Below are 15,711 nucleotides of genomic sequence, written 5' to 3' on the forward strand. Positions count from 1 at the left end.
GCCTAATGTTCACTACAAGCTTGGCAATGATGGGAAGTAGCATTTCCATTGGGAGGAAGAACAACCCACAGAAGATGCACTCCCAAGGAGCTGGACTCACTGTATCCATGAGTGATATTTACACCAAAAGGAAAAGGTTTACTTCAAAATACAGAAAAGCAAAGACACAAGATAAAGGACTGTGAAAGAACAAGCACTCCCATTGTTCACCTCAGCACCTTCACCCACTCCCAAGACTCTCTCTTGACCTGGTGCCTCCCCCTACTACCTGAAAATGTAATTTTTTCAAGGGGATCTTCCTCTGTCCTTACAGCCTTACAACAGAACAGTACAGCAGTCAGGATCTACACCAGTACAGTCTCAGGACCAGCTTCAACTATTTTTCCCCAAGATCAAGAGTTTTCCAAAGCTGAGTTCCTTCAGTGAAAACAGCTAAGGCTTCCATCTCCTACTCAAAGCCAGAGGTTAAGGGACAAGGAGGCACGGTTTGTTTCCTCTGTGATGAGAACCCCATATTCCTTCTCATCCCATTCTTTGAGCAGGACAGCATAGGTGACAAATAAAAGCAAACCCTTCCTCCAAGACAGCAGATGATCAAAGAAAACCACACATCATGGCAATTATTAATTATTTTTTTATGTTTACAGTAGTCACTTAACATGGATACCAAGGGGTTTTAATAAGAATTCTGATGCTGGAGTGAATTCATTGGGAAAGCTGTAGGAAGACCAAAACAGCTGCTCTAAAATAATCATTCCAAAGAAGAAAAAGTTGAGATCATACTGTGCTTTAAAAGTGAAGTTACATGGTTTAATTTGCATAGCACAAGCATATGTCAGTAGCCAAGTTACAGGCATTGATGAAGCCCGTCTCAATTCGTGTTATTGCCTTTTTCAGTCTGCACAACTGGTTGCTGGTCTCTGCTGGAATCAAGGTAGGCTTAGTGGCACTTGCTCTCCAACAGCTCCACTTGGTTTCGCCAAGGAACATTCAACACTACGAAGTTGCAAATGGCGTGCTAAGGAAAGAAAAAAGCAGTTATCAGAGTAAGAGCATGAAACAGTGTCATTTACCACTGTTCTACACTCCTGTGGCTCTCTAGATTTGCCCTCTCCATACAAGTATTCTGAGACAGCACTCTTGTGCTCAGAGCAAGTCACATCTCTTAAATAAAGGCTAAGAAATAAAGCTGAGCAGTCAGCATTGCTGAGGATCAGGTTATCTCCTTTATCCATTCACAGAAGAAAGCTTTCAGCATGGATAATCCTCAAACATAAGTCCATGGGCACAGCTAAGCCACGTGTACCTGCGTCAAATCACTGCAGCTGCCATAAAGGTACACACCAGCTTCATGTTTCACTTATGTGCAGCTACACCTCTCATACATGCAGGTACAAAGTGCACAAACATCCTACTGCTGTCATCAACAGAAGGAATGAAGAGCTATGGAAAAACTCAGGCCAGATCAAGGCAGACATGTTTGGTGCTCCCACCCAAAAATGTCAATTACTCATTACAAAATGCCTGTGTAACAGCTTGGTGGGCACAGAGAAATGGGGTGATCTGCTTTTTTTGGGCAGTGCTTTGACCAAACCTCTACTCACAGCAATACAAGTCCCACAGGAAAGCACATCAAGCATGTTTACATCACCATGGGAAAGAAGAGCCGAGAACTTTATGGTGACTGAGAACCAGGAGGCTATAGGCTTGGCAGTTTCCTTCACATATTCTTCTGATCCAGACCATGATTTCTGCTTAGGAGAACTGAGACACATGCAGTGCTCCAACCTGAGCTCCATTTACAAAACAGCCAAAAGGCCTGCCTCCTCTGACATCACCTGGCAAGACAAGTTCTACAACGGCAGAACTCACTTTGCCTTGTTAAATATAAGGCATAAGGCCTCTGATGTTGGCTGAGACAGAGAGGGGACATAGCCTTCTGCACTAAGCCAGCCAGTGAGATGGGGTTAGAAACTGGGGGGATCAGCATGCTCTATCCTGGAGCCTACCTGGGCCATCTGGGGCTCCTGATGGAAAGCACAGTGCTGGATATCAGTCGCTGGCTTTGTGCAGGTTGTCCGGGCAATCTCCACTTCCATTATGTACTTAACTCCAGCCACGATCTGCAACAAGACAAGCCGGCAGAGGCAACTTTACTCGCAGCACACGGAGAAGGGCTCTGTGCCGAGAGAAGCCTGGCAGAGAGGCAGACAGGCTTCCTGTCACACGATGGAAAACAGACTCCCGAAGTACACAGGGAATTGTATGTGGCAACCTCCACTAAAGAAGCACTTGGCACCCCCTCGGAAACAAGAAACGAAATCCAAGTAAACATGTCCCACAAAGCAGCTTCCCCAGCAATAAACAGAGACATGTGTTAACTCATGACCACTGCAGGGAACCCACTGGCTCCTTCTACAGCGCATAGCACTCAAGGTCACTCAGACTAAGAGGAGCCAAGATATATAAAAAGGCTTTTATTCACCTTCTGTGGGGAAAACAAAACAAGAGCGTGCAGGAGCCCCTAGGCTCGCAGCCTGCCCTTTCTCCAAAGGAATCCAGGCGGCCTCACTGCCAGCCCCGCTAGCACAGAGCGCCTGTCGCTGGTCGCTCACCTGCCTCTCGGCGCTGATGATGCGCACCACCCGGCTGCTGTACATGTCGTTGCTGGCCCTGTTGTACGCCGTCATGGCGAACTGCAGAGCCCGCTCCAGCCCCTCGTCGTTCTCGGGGTCCTCGATGGGCTGCGGGGCTCCCATCAGCCGCGGGCGGATCTGGCCGCCTCGCACGGCGCCGGCGAAGAAGAGCAGGGCCGCGGCCAGCAGTACCAGCACGGAGACTCGCTCAGACGCCATGGCTGCGCTCTGCCAGCTCCCCCTCACGGCGGCCGCCATTTTAAAGCCGCGGGGCGGGGCGGGCCCGCTGTTGTTTTGAGCCGAGCCCCGCCCCGGCTTGGAGCCGCCGGCCCCGCCGGCTTTGCCCCAGAACTTCCACAGGGTCAGCGTGAGGGGGAGCGAGGTGGAGGAGGAGAAGTAGCATGCTTTCCCGCACGGGAAGTTGGAGGCTTTTTCCAGCCTCTGCCTCCTCGTGGGTTATTCTCGCGCTTATTTCCCTCTGCTGCGGAGGGAAAATAAAAACCACAAGGCATTTTAAGCTACCGGTGTTGTTCCCAGCACAAAACACCTTGAGTAATTTCCTAGCTCTGCCTCCGCAGCGCTGCTGTGGCCTCACCTACGCTCCGAGGGAGCGACGCGGCTTCCCAGACGGATCGCTTCGCTTCCCGTCTGCTCCCGTAAACACCAACATTATCTCCACCGCCCCATCAGGAACCCTAAGTTGGGAAAGACAGGACCTAATATAGCATGAGGGAACCGGCTCCAGTGAGATCTAAGGCCTCATTGAGTTGTTACACTGAGAGAGGAGGAGGTTTTCCCCCTGAATATCCACAGCTTGCCTTAGAATGGAAAGGGCTTGTCTGCTGACTGGAAAGGCTGCGTGCATGCCAGCTATATCCAGCATGGAAAAATCCCTGCAGCTGGCAGCAAGCTGAGAGATCAACACTGACAGGGCACTGGGCTCGTTTTTATAGTGAGAGAAATAATCGTAGAATGGCTTGAGCTGAAAGGGACCTCAAAGATAATTTCATTCTAAGCCCCCTGCCATGGACAGGGATACCTTCCAGTAGTCTCCTCCAATTATGAGGAGAATGCTTTGCAAAAAAATTATGTTCCATGGCTGATGAATAAAGGGCACCTGGTTCATGAAATAAAACTGCATTTTGTCCATTTGTTTCTGAAGAGTATCTTCAAGAACTATCTTGTTCTGTCAGATGTGCTTTTTTAAAAATATAAACCAGAAATTCCTGAATAACCAGATGACCAAAGAAAGTGGTAATTAAAGAATTTACAAAGCAGTGGGAATCTCATGTTAATATTACAAAAGTTTGTAATGCTGTGTGCTATTGGTATAACTAAGAAAATAGTGTCTTAACATCTTCTTATGTGGTTGGTTCAACACCTTTGGAGCAATATCCAACATATTTTCATCTGCCTTTTTGTCTGTGTTTTAATTTCACTCATGACTGATGCACTTGATTTATCATGTCCGGCTTACTCAGCTCTCCAGATAACTGTAGATAACTGCTACATTCCTTGCCCTTTCTCTTGATATCCCTCATGTCTCTTTCACCATCCAAAGGAACATCCCTGGCTCCTGTAGGAAGAATTGCAGAGAACTGCTACAGGATCCCTTCCACTGTCCCTAGTGTGATGCTGGTTTTACACCTTTTTAGTCGTGCAAGCAGTCATAAATTAAGTAACATTTTCATCTTTCTCTACCACTCAAAAATACAGTTGTCAAACATGAAAGTTTCACTTTTACAACTCTAGCCATTACAATATATGCAGAAAATCCTGCAAATAAGTGTTCTGTAGCGTCCAGTCAAAGCCTCTTGCCACCTGTATGGGCACAGAGATCCTGTGAAGTACAGTCAGACAGGCCACTGTCCAGCTGGACAGTTACATGGGCAGCTGTCTCTCTGTGGAAGCGAAAGATAAAATGCCCCATTGAGTTCATCAGTAAAATTTGTAGTAACAAGCCCATAAAGACATGGACAACAGAAATGCCAGATGAAAGTAGAACGGCCCACATCAATGGGTAATGTTGCTGTGGGCCATGACCCCACGTCGGTTTTCATGGCACAAAAATTAACTCAGGGGCTTGTGTTCTTAAAGGAAAGAGTATCTTTAAATGTGGTGATTCCTCCACTTTGGCAATTCCTAATGGGTACACAGGGCTATTCTCTGAACACACTTGCAGAGTTCGGTTGCACTTCCCAGAAAAACCTCCATTAGGGCAGCACCTCACACATTATCTGAGCGCCTCCCCTCCAGACCTGCTATCTGCATTTGTCTAAAGATAACAGCCTTTGGCTAGCTCCTGCAGGGCTGGAAAGCACAGCCTGCAGAGCTCTAATCTCTGCACAGCTCTCTGATGGAAACAGGACCTGCAGGAGGAACAACGGCTTTTGTCGTCACTCAGTAATGAGATAGCAAACCCCAGATACTGAAAAATAATCATGCTCCCTACAGGTAGGAGATTACCTTTGAAATATCTCAAACCCAATACACTCTAAATACTTTTTTAATCTGCTTTTTGACTCCTTTTTAAAATACATAAATCATGAATCAGGGTTAGTTTTCCCAGTTTTCCTCTGTCAAACTGGCAGCCGGAACTAAATGCAGGGTTTGCATATGTTCACATGAGTCCCAGGGGCTCACAAAAAAAATGCCTCTTGAGCAAGACAGTCAGCAGTTTATGAGATGGAGCTGAAAATGATTCAATACTACAGGCAAAGCCATTTCAGTTCAGTAGAAGAGTGTCCTCTGCTTATGGAAATGAACCCATCCCATATCAGCTTATTCAGTGAGGGTGAGAGAAATAAACAGTCTCTGTCATCCTTTGAGACTCATGGTCACCACTCCCTGCTCTGGCATGTGGAGGCATTTTTTTTTTCGGGAGAGGAATGGAGGTGATGCCATGACTTGTCCACACAAAGAAAACCAGGTCTCTATCTTGTCTCTCAGCTTCAAAATTTAGCCTCTGAAATCCAGACAGCTGATTTGAAAGTGCCCAATGAACAAAGACACAGCCACACCTCTTCTGCATGTACACATACCCTCCCATACTGGCAAGCTCTTGCCACAAGCCAAGAGCCAGTAGTGGCTTTTCTGGATAGGTGGCAAGGTGATTGTTCAGCTGAAAAACAGTAAATGCCAGGAGAGGCTTCAAGGGCACCAAAGGGCTGCTCTGCACATATTTCAGTCCTGGCACTACAACTGGATTAGTAAAGAACCCCCTCTCAAGTTCAAAGACTGCCAAAATAAGCTTAGCACTTACTGCTGAGTGCACCTTTCAGGCAATTCAGTGGGAACAGAGCTATTGGGAAGCACAGGCTCTCAGTCTAGGGGTGTTGAGGTCTCTTGAAAGCACAGCCTTGGATTTCTTGGGAACAGAAAAAAACAACAGAAAACAAGTGTAGGTAGCACTGAGGGCTGTTCAGTCGCTTTTAGGAATTAAATGGCAAACTCTCAGCACTGATCTCAAGTAAGTCAATGATTTTCACCCTGCAGATGACGATTCAGGACCTACACAGGCCCCTGCTGAGCCCCACACTGCTCTCATCACTTGTGGGATGACAGCAGCACCTGCTTTGAATCCCTTTCCCTTATGCCAGTGCAGAAGATAATCTGCCTCTTAGAAATGGGTATTCACTTGCAGACATCTGTTTAGTAATTACTGCTGTTAATCTGGCTCTATGCCCATGAGAGGGAGGCATTATTGTTTCACACACAAGCAGTAAACAAAGTAATTGGCAGCAGGAAGAGCTTTATTTCAAATAACTGCATGCAATTGGTTATGGTCAGATTGTGCAACTGGAACAATGAAGCCACGGTACTGATAGCAGGTCCTGGTTTAAGTGAAATACTGGTGCACATGGGGTTTTAGCAAAAAGTCATCTCCACCAGCATCCTTTTTAACTCTGAGAAATAGAAATATTGGCACAGCCATAGCACATGTTCAAAATTATCACCAGAGATTTTCTGCAATCTGGTGCCTTTGATGGCTATATTAGCTTGTATGTACTAAGAACAATTTGGCCATTCTCTCTTCCTGTGTATTCTTCTTCTTATGTATTTGTTTGCCTCAGCCTGCAGGAGAAATAGCTTCGCTGTGTAAGATTTGTATTTGTTAGTTCTTATTAAATGGTTTTTCTTCCCCAGGAATTCTTTGGTTCAGAGCTGACAACAAAATTAATTCTGTCCTTGGTCTCCAATTCAATCCTAAGCACAAAGTGCATGTTTAAACTTAGCTTACGAGGAATACCAGTGACTTCACATAACTAAGAAGAAGCCTAAAACGAGGTGTATGTTTTGTGCTATGCTTACAATGGCCCTCCCAGCCTGCTGGGACACAAAGACTGGAGCTCTGAGGCTTTGCAGATCCCTAGAAGCCCAGAGGAGGAAGAGCTTCCTCTGCAGTAGCATGGTGTCCATGCAGAGTTCCCCAAGCTCCCCAGGAGCTGGTTCACAGTCACACCACTCTTGTTCTCTCTATAAATCAAATAATTTCTCTCCTCTCCTTCTTTGGCAACAGCTTGTAGTGTAACTTCACTACTTCAAAGTCCAAGGCCTTCAGGACATAGCACAAATTTGAAGTGTTCACTAAGCATGGTATCACACTTTAACTACACATATTTATGATGAAGACCCTTTTTCAAGAGCAAGACTACAAATCCCTAATCCTTTCAACAATACAGAATTAGAAGGCCATCCAGGACCTCAAGTTTTCATTGGCTGAAGTCAGCTCCTCTGCTATGATCCCAGCAGAGCCAAGCCAGATGCCACATTGCTTTGGATTGCATGGCACTGCACAGACACAACTGTTTTGGTTTTTTCATTCATTGGAAGGGATGTTTGATTGTTTGTTTGGCTTTGTTGTTTTGTTTTTAAGAGACAACTGTTGTGCTCTCAAGTAAAAGATTTCTTACGGGAAGAAAAATCAATGGTGGATATTTTCACAGTCCCCATATACAACCAGAGATACAACCTCTGTTCAAAGTTTTGAAGTGGTTACAGTTCCTGTCTGCCTGGCATTTCAGAGCAGAAAACTCTGCCTGATTAAGGCTTTATTGCAGGGAATGGGGAAGCAAAGCTTGGATCTATGAAACATCTGAATGCAGAGAACAGCCTGTTCTCAAGGGACTGACTTGCCAGCAGGATTCCTCACTGCTTCTCATTAGGAAGGACTTAAGCTCTTTTCTACATTGTGCTTGTTGGATTTGAAGCATTGGGAAGGGGAAGGGACACCTATTGTGTTTAACAACTGCAAGAGAGGAATCACCAAGGTAGCTTGCTAACAAAACCAGTCACTCGTACCAGACAAAGTGGGATACTTGGCCACTAAGATTTTTCCCTCAAGAAGGCAGTGAAATTGTGAATAACCTCAAAATTCACCCCACCAGTTGCTCACTCACTGCTCTGTACATGCACATCCAGCAAAAAGACCAGCCCACTCCAATACATGAAAGGGCCTTTCAGAAGAGTATGTATTGTCACGCATAAATAAGATTGCTGCATCGATGATCATTATTTGATTAACACACAGTTAATCTACAGACCACTGCAGCCCACATTTATGGTTATCCATCCTGCAGGTTTCAGCAAGCTCAAGTGCACAAGTAAAGACTCAATTTCAGAGCAGTTTTCACTCAAAGGGGTTATTTGTGAGTGAGGCGACTGCTTCGTATCCAGTGGCTGCAGTCAGTTCACTCCAGTGCAAAAGTTTCAGTCATCCAAGCAAGGAGACAGAAGGCTGGATCACCTAACAGTGATCACCTAACACAGTGGATGACACAGTATAAACCTTAAAAATGTCACCAGCACAAACAATAAAAAGGAATCTTAAGAGAGTAGAGGGAATAGCAAAAAATGGGTCTCACCACTTAGGAGGGCAACACTTACCCATGGAGCTGTTGACAAAGACTTGCACGACCTTCTCCCAGCAATCTACGTAACACACATCTGTAAAAAACAGACCTAATGCACTGGATTCATTTGAGAGGAATAATTAAAATGTATAAACATGAGGAGAAAAAAAAATTGTGAATGTTGAAAAAATAAAATTCCGTCTCAGATTCCCAGCTGGATAATAATTAGGCTTTGAGGAACATGACAACAGGGCAAGGACAAGGAAGCTTTAGTTTCACTGCAATTACTGGGGAGTCAGGTCCAGCTCCTGCAGGAATAGCTGCATGGATCAGGTGTTTCATTCTTAAGAGCTCAGCCACAGTGCTATGGTGTAGATGACCCTCAGTTCAGAATCACAGAATGGGTCAGCTTGGAAGGGACCAGTGGGTCATCTGGTCCAACCCCCCTGTTCAAGCAGGGTCATCCCAGAGCACGTGGCACACGATTGTGTCCAGACTGTTCTTGAGTATCCCAGTGAGGGCGACTCTACAACCTTTGGCACCTGCTCTCCCTTTGGCAATTCCTAACGTGTACACAGCGCTATTCTCTGAACACACTTGCAGAGTTTGGTTGGACTTCCCAGAAAAACCTCCATTAGGGCAGCCCCTCACACATTATCTGAGTGCCTCCCCTCCAGACCTGCTATCTGCATTTGTCTAAAGATAACAGCCTTTGGCTAGCTCCTGCAGGACTGGAAAGCACAGCCTGCAGAGCTCTAATCTCTGCACAGCTCTCTGACGGAAACAGGGCCTGCAGGAGGAACAACGGCTTTTGTCGTCACTCAGTAACGAGATAGCAAACCCCAGATACTGAAAAATAATCACGCTCCCTACAGGTAGGAGATTACCTTTGAAATATCTCAAACCCAATACACTCTAAATGCTTTTTTAATCTGCTTTTTGACTCCTTTTTAAAATACATCAATAATGAATCAGGGTTAGTTTTCCCAGTTTTCCTCTGTCAAGTCAGACCTTCATGTAGTATAATGAATAGCAACTTTTGCATGTGTTCACAAGAGTCCCAGGGGCTGGAACCTGAAAAATCCCCTGCAAATTTTTGTGAGATGTCTGAGAGGAAACAAAATTCATGAGGCTGTGATGATACATCACTGCACCAGCCCAGCAGCAACACATAGTATACAGAGATACCGAGTAAGAAAATAGGCTTCTTACTAGTGTAAGAGTAAACTAATAAAAGCATGTACATACGAACACACACAGACACCTATCCAATAAACAAAACACTACCTGAGCGAGAGCAGGAAAGGGACTAAAAATTATGCATGATCCTGTATCCTTGAGAGATTTTTAAAAGTCCAAATGCCACTCAGCAATTTGAGCATTATGTTCTGATTAGGTAAGCAATCTCATTTGGTGAATGCACGGACATTATGCATTCAACCCTTTCTTTTTTCTAGTGCCAGGGACCTCCAAAATCAGAGGACAGAATAAAGTTAGGCAGCTAGGTGTGGAATTAAGTAACGACACTGACACTTGGTATTTTCTTTCTGGTTATCCTGAATCATTTCGTGTAGATTGGAGTATTCCATAGGGCACTTGGCTACTGGCTGCTAAAATTCAGGGCTCCAGCTCATCAGTTTTTTACCGTGTAGGAAATCACTCAACAACAAAAAGGCCTGATTACCATGGCTGCACTTCACTGGGAGAATAGGGAGCAGCTGAGCATGCCTTGAGGCAGTCATTACAAGGACATCACAGCCACTTCAGCATCGAGCAGCATTATCCACATACAAGTCCTGCTGTGCTGAGCAAAGCAAAAGCCTCACTATGCCGAGTTGGTACAAAGGAAGAAGCCTGGAGGGTTACAGTCCAGCATTTCAGTTCTGGGCTTGAAAACACACAGGCAGCCACATTCTCTCAGGTGGGGTAATGCTTTCTTGATGCAAACAGCAGAAGCAGGACTAACCCCTTAGCTACCCCTAACTTTCAATGATGAGGACATGTCTGCTGAACCCTTCACTGGCTTCCCAGGAAAAAATTTAATTCTCCCCTAAAATACTCATCTACACTACTCACAAAGACATCTCATCTTTCCCCTTCAAATTCCAGGATAAAACTTTGCTTTGATGAGAGACCAAAGCAGTGGACAGGAAGGCAGTGCATTAAATTCATGTCTTTCTGCTGCTTGCCCCTCTGTCCCTCTGCCTAGATCTTGCTGTTCTTGCTATACAATGAGTTGAAACTCAGAGTGGTTAAAAGAGCTGCTTCCTCCTCCTATGCTGGTGCATTTGCAGACACCACCAAGGAATTCAGTGTTTCCATGCCACAATACCAGAAATCATTTGGAGTTCACAGGACTAAAGTCAGCTTATGCTGGGTGATGATCTGTCCTGTAGAATCTTTCTGCATTTTTCTTGAAGATCAGATCCTTCCGGGAGAAGTAAAGTGTGAATTTGGGGAGCTGTCAATATGGCCATTAATTGAACTTCTAGTACAACTGATGGCTTGTAAAACCAGTACAAGCAAGGTTTTTGCCCAAGAACACACAACATAGCTGAATACATTGAATGAGATTTGAATCAAGGCCCAGAATCAGGAGAGAGAGATTGAAAATATGCCGTAATACCTCTCATTTAATCGCATTACTAATAATTTCTTCCTTCAGCATATTTTCTTTCAGCCACAGGGGGAGAGTCCCTCCAGGAGGTCATTGTTAATAAAATAAAAGGTGTATTTCATGTAGTTTAGATTGATCAACATTAAGGAATTGCTCCATGCCATGCAGTAATCCAACCTCACATGTAATTAACAATGTCCACTTTAATAATATCAGGACTGTGGGCTCTCTTCCCCCCACCTCAAATGATTTTGGCTGTAAAAGGGTCCAATATTTCAAGGTCACCTCAACAGTCTCAGGTTTGGATGTAATTCACTCACTTGCTGACACAGCCTTGCACAAGGTTAAGAGGTGTTTTAATTCAGGTGAAAACCAGGCCATCCTCTCCTCACAGCCAGATGAAGGCACCTGCTGGGGCCCCAGTGTTCAGGATCACAAGAGAAACTGTAACAATCTTACCTTTCTATTCTGAATGCTGGCCTGCAGGCTGCTTTAGAAGGAAAAAAAGAAGGTTTCAGACCCCTTACTATGGGAGAGATCATTGCAGAAAAAACGCAGAAAACATCTACATGGTACCTCACCTGCCTGAAACCCAGGGACTCCAACACCTGCTTCCACAAGTCCTTAAAGAAACAACTTAGAAACCCAATTTGATTCATCATGAGCAACACTGGAGCCCCCTTTTAAGGTGGGTTCTATAGCCAGGTGTGTGAGGGAACATCAGTCAAGGGCAGATGGAATGATGTGGGTGGTCACTGAATCAGTCTCCTTAAGACACAATGCCTGTGTAACTGGACATTCCCAAGCAGAGGGTTTGGGGAAGAAAGAGCATGAGGATTCTCACTTGTGAGAGAAGCAAAACCAGGGGAAGCACAGCCCTTTGCACAAAGCAGAAGCTGAGGTTTTTAGGGAATCTACAGAACAGAGGAGGCTGAGAGAGCAGCCAAATAATCATGAGAGACCTCTAAGATGCCCAATTTGCTCCCTTTCTGACTCCAGCCTGGGGATCAGGCAAGGTCCAGAGATGCCTCCAGTGCTGATCCCTTGCTGTTCTCCCTTCTCTGCCTGGGCCAGCTCGGTCACCGTGTGTGACTCAGTGCTGGGGTGAATTGAAGCCTGTGGCAGAAGGGAGATCCTACTGAAAATAGAGGCTTCTGCAGTCCTTTCTGACCCTGACCCCACATGAAAACCATTACTCCAAAACCCAGTCATCCATGCCCAAGAGAACAGTCCAACCAGTCCCCTCAATAAGCCAATCCTCTGTTGTGAAGCCCACACTCTTGGATTTAAATGGTGAAAGTGTCCTGCCACTGTAGGAGTCATGCAGTCACTAAAAAAGCTGAGATTAGAGATTCTGTAAAGAAAAAAAAAAACAAGCAGAAGTAAACCAACAGTTGGTCTCAGGCTCACAGAGGAGTCCCAGGCTGGGAAGAAAGAAATTAAATTATTTAGGTAGAGTTCTCAAGCAACCATTAGGAGGGCTGAGACCTGGGGCTTAACTGTTCAATCTCAGCCTCATGCATTCTTTAACTCTTGGACACACCACAGTTGTGATAAACAAGGAACTCTTGTTTCTGCAGCTGCTGCTTTTAGGCTGGAAGCAGTAGTCATGTGTCTCTCCCCATGTGTCTATTCCCATTAATACCGACTCTAAAAGAACCTTGCTGCTTTTTCATTGCCATCCTTGCTGCCAGCCATACACAGTTAAACAGAAGAAATAAGAGGCTTTAGCTGTAATTATGGTTTTGTCTATTTTGTACAGAAGGCATCCCATGAAGACTGACACAGCTGAATACCTGCCCAAGCACACCAATTCTCTCAGTGGGAGTCTTCAGAGGGAAAAATGGAATTGTAGCTGTATAATACATTGAGCAGACAATGCCAGTGATTATCCAGCAAAATGACATCAAAAAGCACAGGCACCAACAGTGCTGACTTCCAAGGTGGCATAAAGTGTTCGAAAAAGTTAGCCTGCAAAGGATGACAAGGCCCTTGAAGAACCATACATGTATTTTGTCCCATTTACTCTTTGGCTCCTCTATAAGATTTATAGGGCCAGACCAGTCCTGTAAAACACTGCAGACACTTCATACCTGCTGGCAGCTACACACACTCCACACAAGCTGGCAAGTCCCTCCTTTTCCCAAGCCATGAAAACATACTGACCAACCCCCCCAGTTCAGCCCTCTGACTGCATGACGAGGGAGCACTCCTTGGAACTCCACTGCCCAAGTGTCACACTGAATGGAAGTCTGTCATTCTGCTTTCCCAAAATCCTAGGTATTTCCTCTAAAATTCACAGCACGGCCAGGAAATGGCCTTCTTTCCCTTCTTGCCCTCCCTAGCAGTCAGGCAACCCTCCTGGCTGTTATAAGTGGCCACTTGGAGTAGGATAAGTAAGCCCTGTGGCTCAGCCAGACTCAGTGCACCCCCTCAGCTGGGTCAGGCTGAACAAGCCCACCCCATAGACAGCCACAGAGATGCCTTTTAATTACGCAGAGCTGCAAGCCCACAGCGAAGATTGTGGCATCAGCCAAGGCTAGATGGAAGCAGTGGCTCTGCAGCAATAAACACAAATCAGGAAACATGGCAACCAGCCACACCCTGACTTGGGGCATGGCTGTGAGGAGGAGTAGAAATGTTCTCCAAGGAGGTATCTTTGCAACACCACATCCCCAATGCCAAGTGCAGAGGAGTCAGGATGAACCAGGCACAGAAGGGGAAGTAGTGCATGCCAAATTCTGTAAGGGCATCTGGGGTCACAGGTGAGGTCACATCGCTTGCCACAGTCCTGTCTGCAACTGTGCCAAAGCCAAGGTTTTCCAGACTTCTCCTTGACACCTGTTGGAGAACTAGGGAACATAGGGCCTATATTTCTTCTTCATCTGGGGAGTATCTCTTTGACTTTTCTGGATGCTTCAGGGATATACCTCCAAAAACACATGTGCACTGGGGGTTGCCAGGAAACATAAAAGCCAGCGAGCCATCTGGTCTTTTCCAAGCTTCCTTTCCATCTGGCCTGACACATCTGGACAAGAGTTCAGGACTGTTCTGTGTTCCTACTGAGCTCCTTCCATTTCAGTCACTGAATTCACACACATCTCAGGATGCATGCAAAGGTAGACTCATTTTTTTCCAAACCTCTGCCTTCTACTTGCTCCAGCAAGCATGCTGAGTACCACCAGTTCCATTCTAAGGTCACGCTTTCTACAAAGCCATCACTTAAGAGTTTTAAGCAGCAACTCAGAAATTAGTGTTTTGAAAAGGCCTAACTAGTTGCTCTGGAGACCAGCAAATGCTACAGATCTTTATAGACCTGGCCATGCCACTTCTAACTCCCTATCTCTCTCTTTTCATGCTCAAGTGCTTCTAATCACCATATACCACCCAAGAAATTCCTCTGAAATGTGTGTGCACACCGCCTATTAAAGGCTGGCAAACACTGATAAGTGTCTTGAGGCATGACCTGATGTATGGCTGAAAGGAATGCTGGTTTAAAAGGGGAGTAAAGCTACCCCTGCCCCTACCTTCTGGCAGCCTGACATACATTGTTTAATGCATGGTTTTGCCCTTGCCTTGCATCCAGCACTAATGGGGCCATATAAGGTCAATAATACTGGGAATGGTCTAAATTAGATGGAATACATGAGCTTGCCTGGTAATTATCCCTATGACCTTGAAACCCTGGACAGCCAGGGGTCTACTACAGGACAAGCTACAAGATGGTACATACAAACACTTGGGCTCTGAAGACAAGGACTCGGATGAATAAGATCTAGCAAGCCTGTCTATGGTTAAGGCATTTCTATCTTATGTATATGATGCCCAGAGCTGCAGATCTTACTCCTACCTTAACAAATTAACAAAAACATCTGGAAAAGAAAAATCACACTAGGGATAGTACTTTGTATAGCCTAAGCAATGGTCCAGGTCTAAACACAGTGGCAGACAGAGAGAATGTTTTCCATCCTCCAATTTCTTACACGCTGCCGAACTGTTCCACCAGAAGTGTGGCCACAGAGTTGGCCACTACAGACCTTCAGGGCCAGTTCTCCCAGCAGAACTGTAGCTCCCACACCATGAATTCCTGCATTGTGCATGTCTTTCACCAAAAATTCCATCATCTCATCTAGGAAAACAAAACGAGGCAACAGCTTTCCCAGCCATGAGAATATGAGCTCAAGTGGGACTTTGGGTGGCTTCACTGAGTCACTTGGAAACATCCCGTGCTCAGCTGGTAAAAGGCAACATCCAGGTGGAACATCACCCACAACTCAAGGTGGAATTCTACAGCACTTGCTCAAAACAAAGTTGGAAAGCAAAGAACAGGATGACAAAGCCAAAATGAGGGATGGAAGAAAACGCCAAATCTGAGGTCAACATCAAAACCTAAACAAATGGAAATCTCCAGACAGAGATATTCAAGTCCAGAAGGAAAGAAGAATGAACCAAAAATGGTTCAGGATGAAATTCTCAACTTGGAACAAACAAAATTTGTTGAGAAACAAAACAAGAGACAAAATGGGACTCAAGCAAGGCTAAAGAAAGTTTTGAAAAAGAAGTGTTCTCACCAGAGAAATGTTTTTTTAAAAATCTTTTCTTTTAC

The 15,711-nt window shown here is 45.4% G+C and overlaps 1 protein-coding gene across 1 annotated transcript; it reads right to left on the reverse strand.

Annotated features, from left to right (window-relative positions):
• Positions 1-616: 616 nt before the first annotated feature.
• On the reverse strand, positions 617-2,902 carry CST3 (cystatin C). Its single transcript, XM_085054532.1, has 3 exons — positions 2,616-2,902; positions 2,010-2,123; positions 617-1,018 (listed from the first exon to the last, which is right to left on the reverse strand). Exons 1-3 carry the CDS (start codon positions 2,892-2,894, stop codon positions 941-943), a joined length of 471 nt encoding a protein of 156 aa, XP_084910658.1. The 5' UTR covers positions 2,895-2,902; the 3' UTR covers positions 617-940.
• Between the last annotated feature and the right edge of the window lie 12,809 nt (positions 2,903-15,711).

The sequence above is a fragment of the Lichenostomus cassidix genome, chromosome 3 (assembly GCF_008360975.1).
Source record: "Lichenostomus cassidix isolate B80296 chromosome 3, HeHo_3.0, whole genome shotgun sequence".
In the NCBI taxonomy this organism is placed as follows: Eukaryota; Metazoa; Chordata; class Aves; order Passeriformes; family Meliphagidae; genus Lichenostomus; species Lichenostomus cassidix.

What these genes read in the sequence shown, in the direction of transcription:
- CST3 (XM_085054532.1), bottom strand. Translation starts at nt 2,894, where the DNA reads ATGGCGGCCGCCGTGAGGGGGAGCTGGCAGAGCGCAGCCATGGCGTCT. An exon ending in TCATCAGCGCCGAGAGGCAG is followed by an intron (nt 2,124 to 2,615) that starts GTGAGCGACCAG and finishes GTCTTGTTGCAG; the next exon opens with ATCGTGGCTGGAGTTAAGTA. An exon ending in AGGAGCCCCAGATGGCCCAG is followed by an intron (nt 1,019 to 2,009) that starts GTAGGCTCCAGG and finishes TTCTTTCCTTAG; the next exon opens with CACGCCATTTGCAACTTCGT.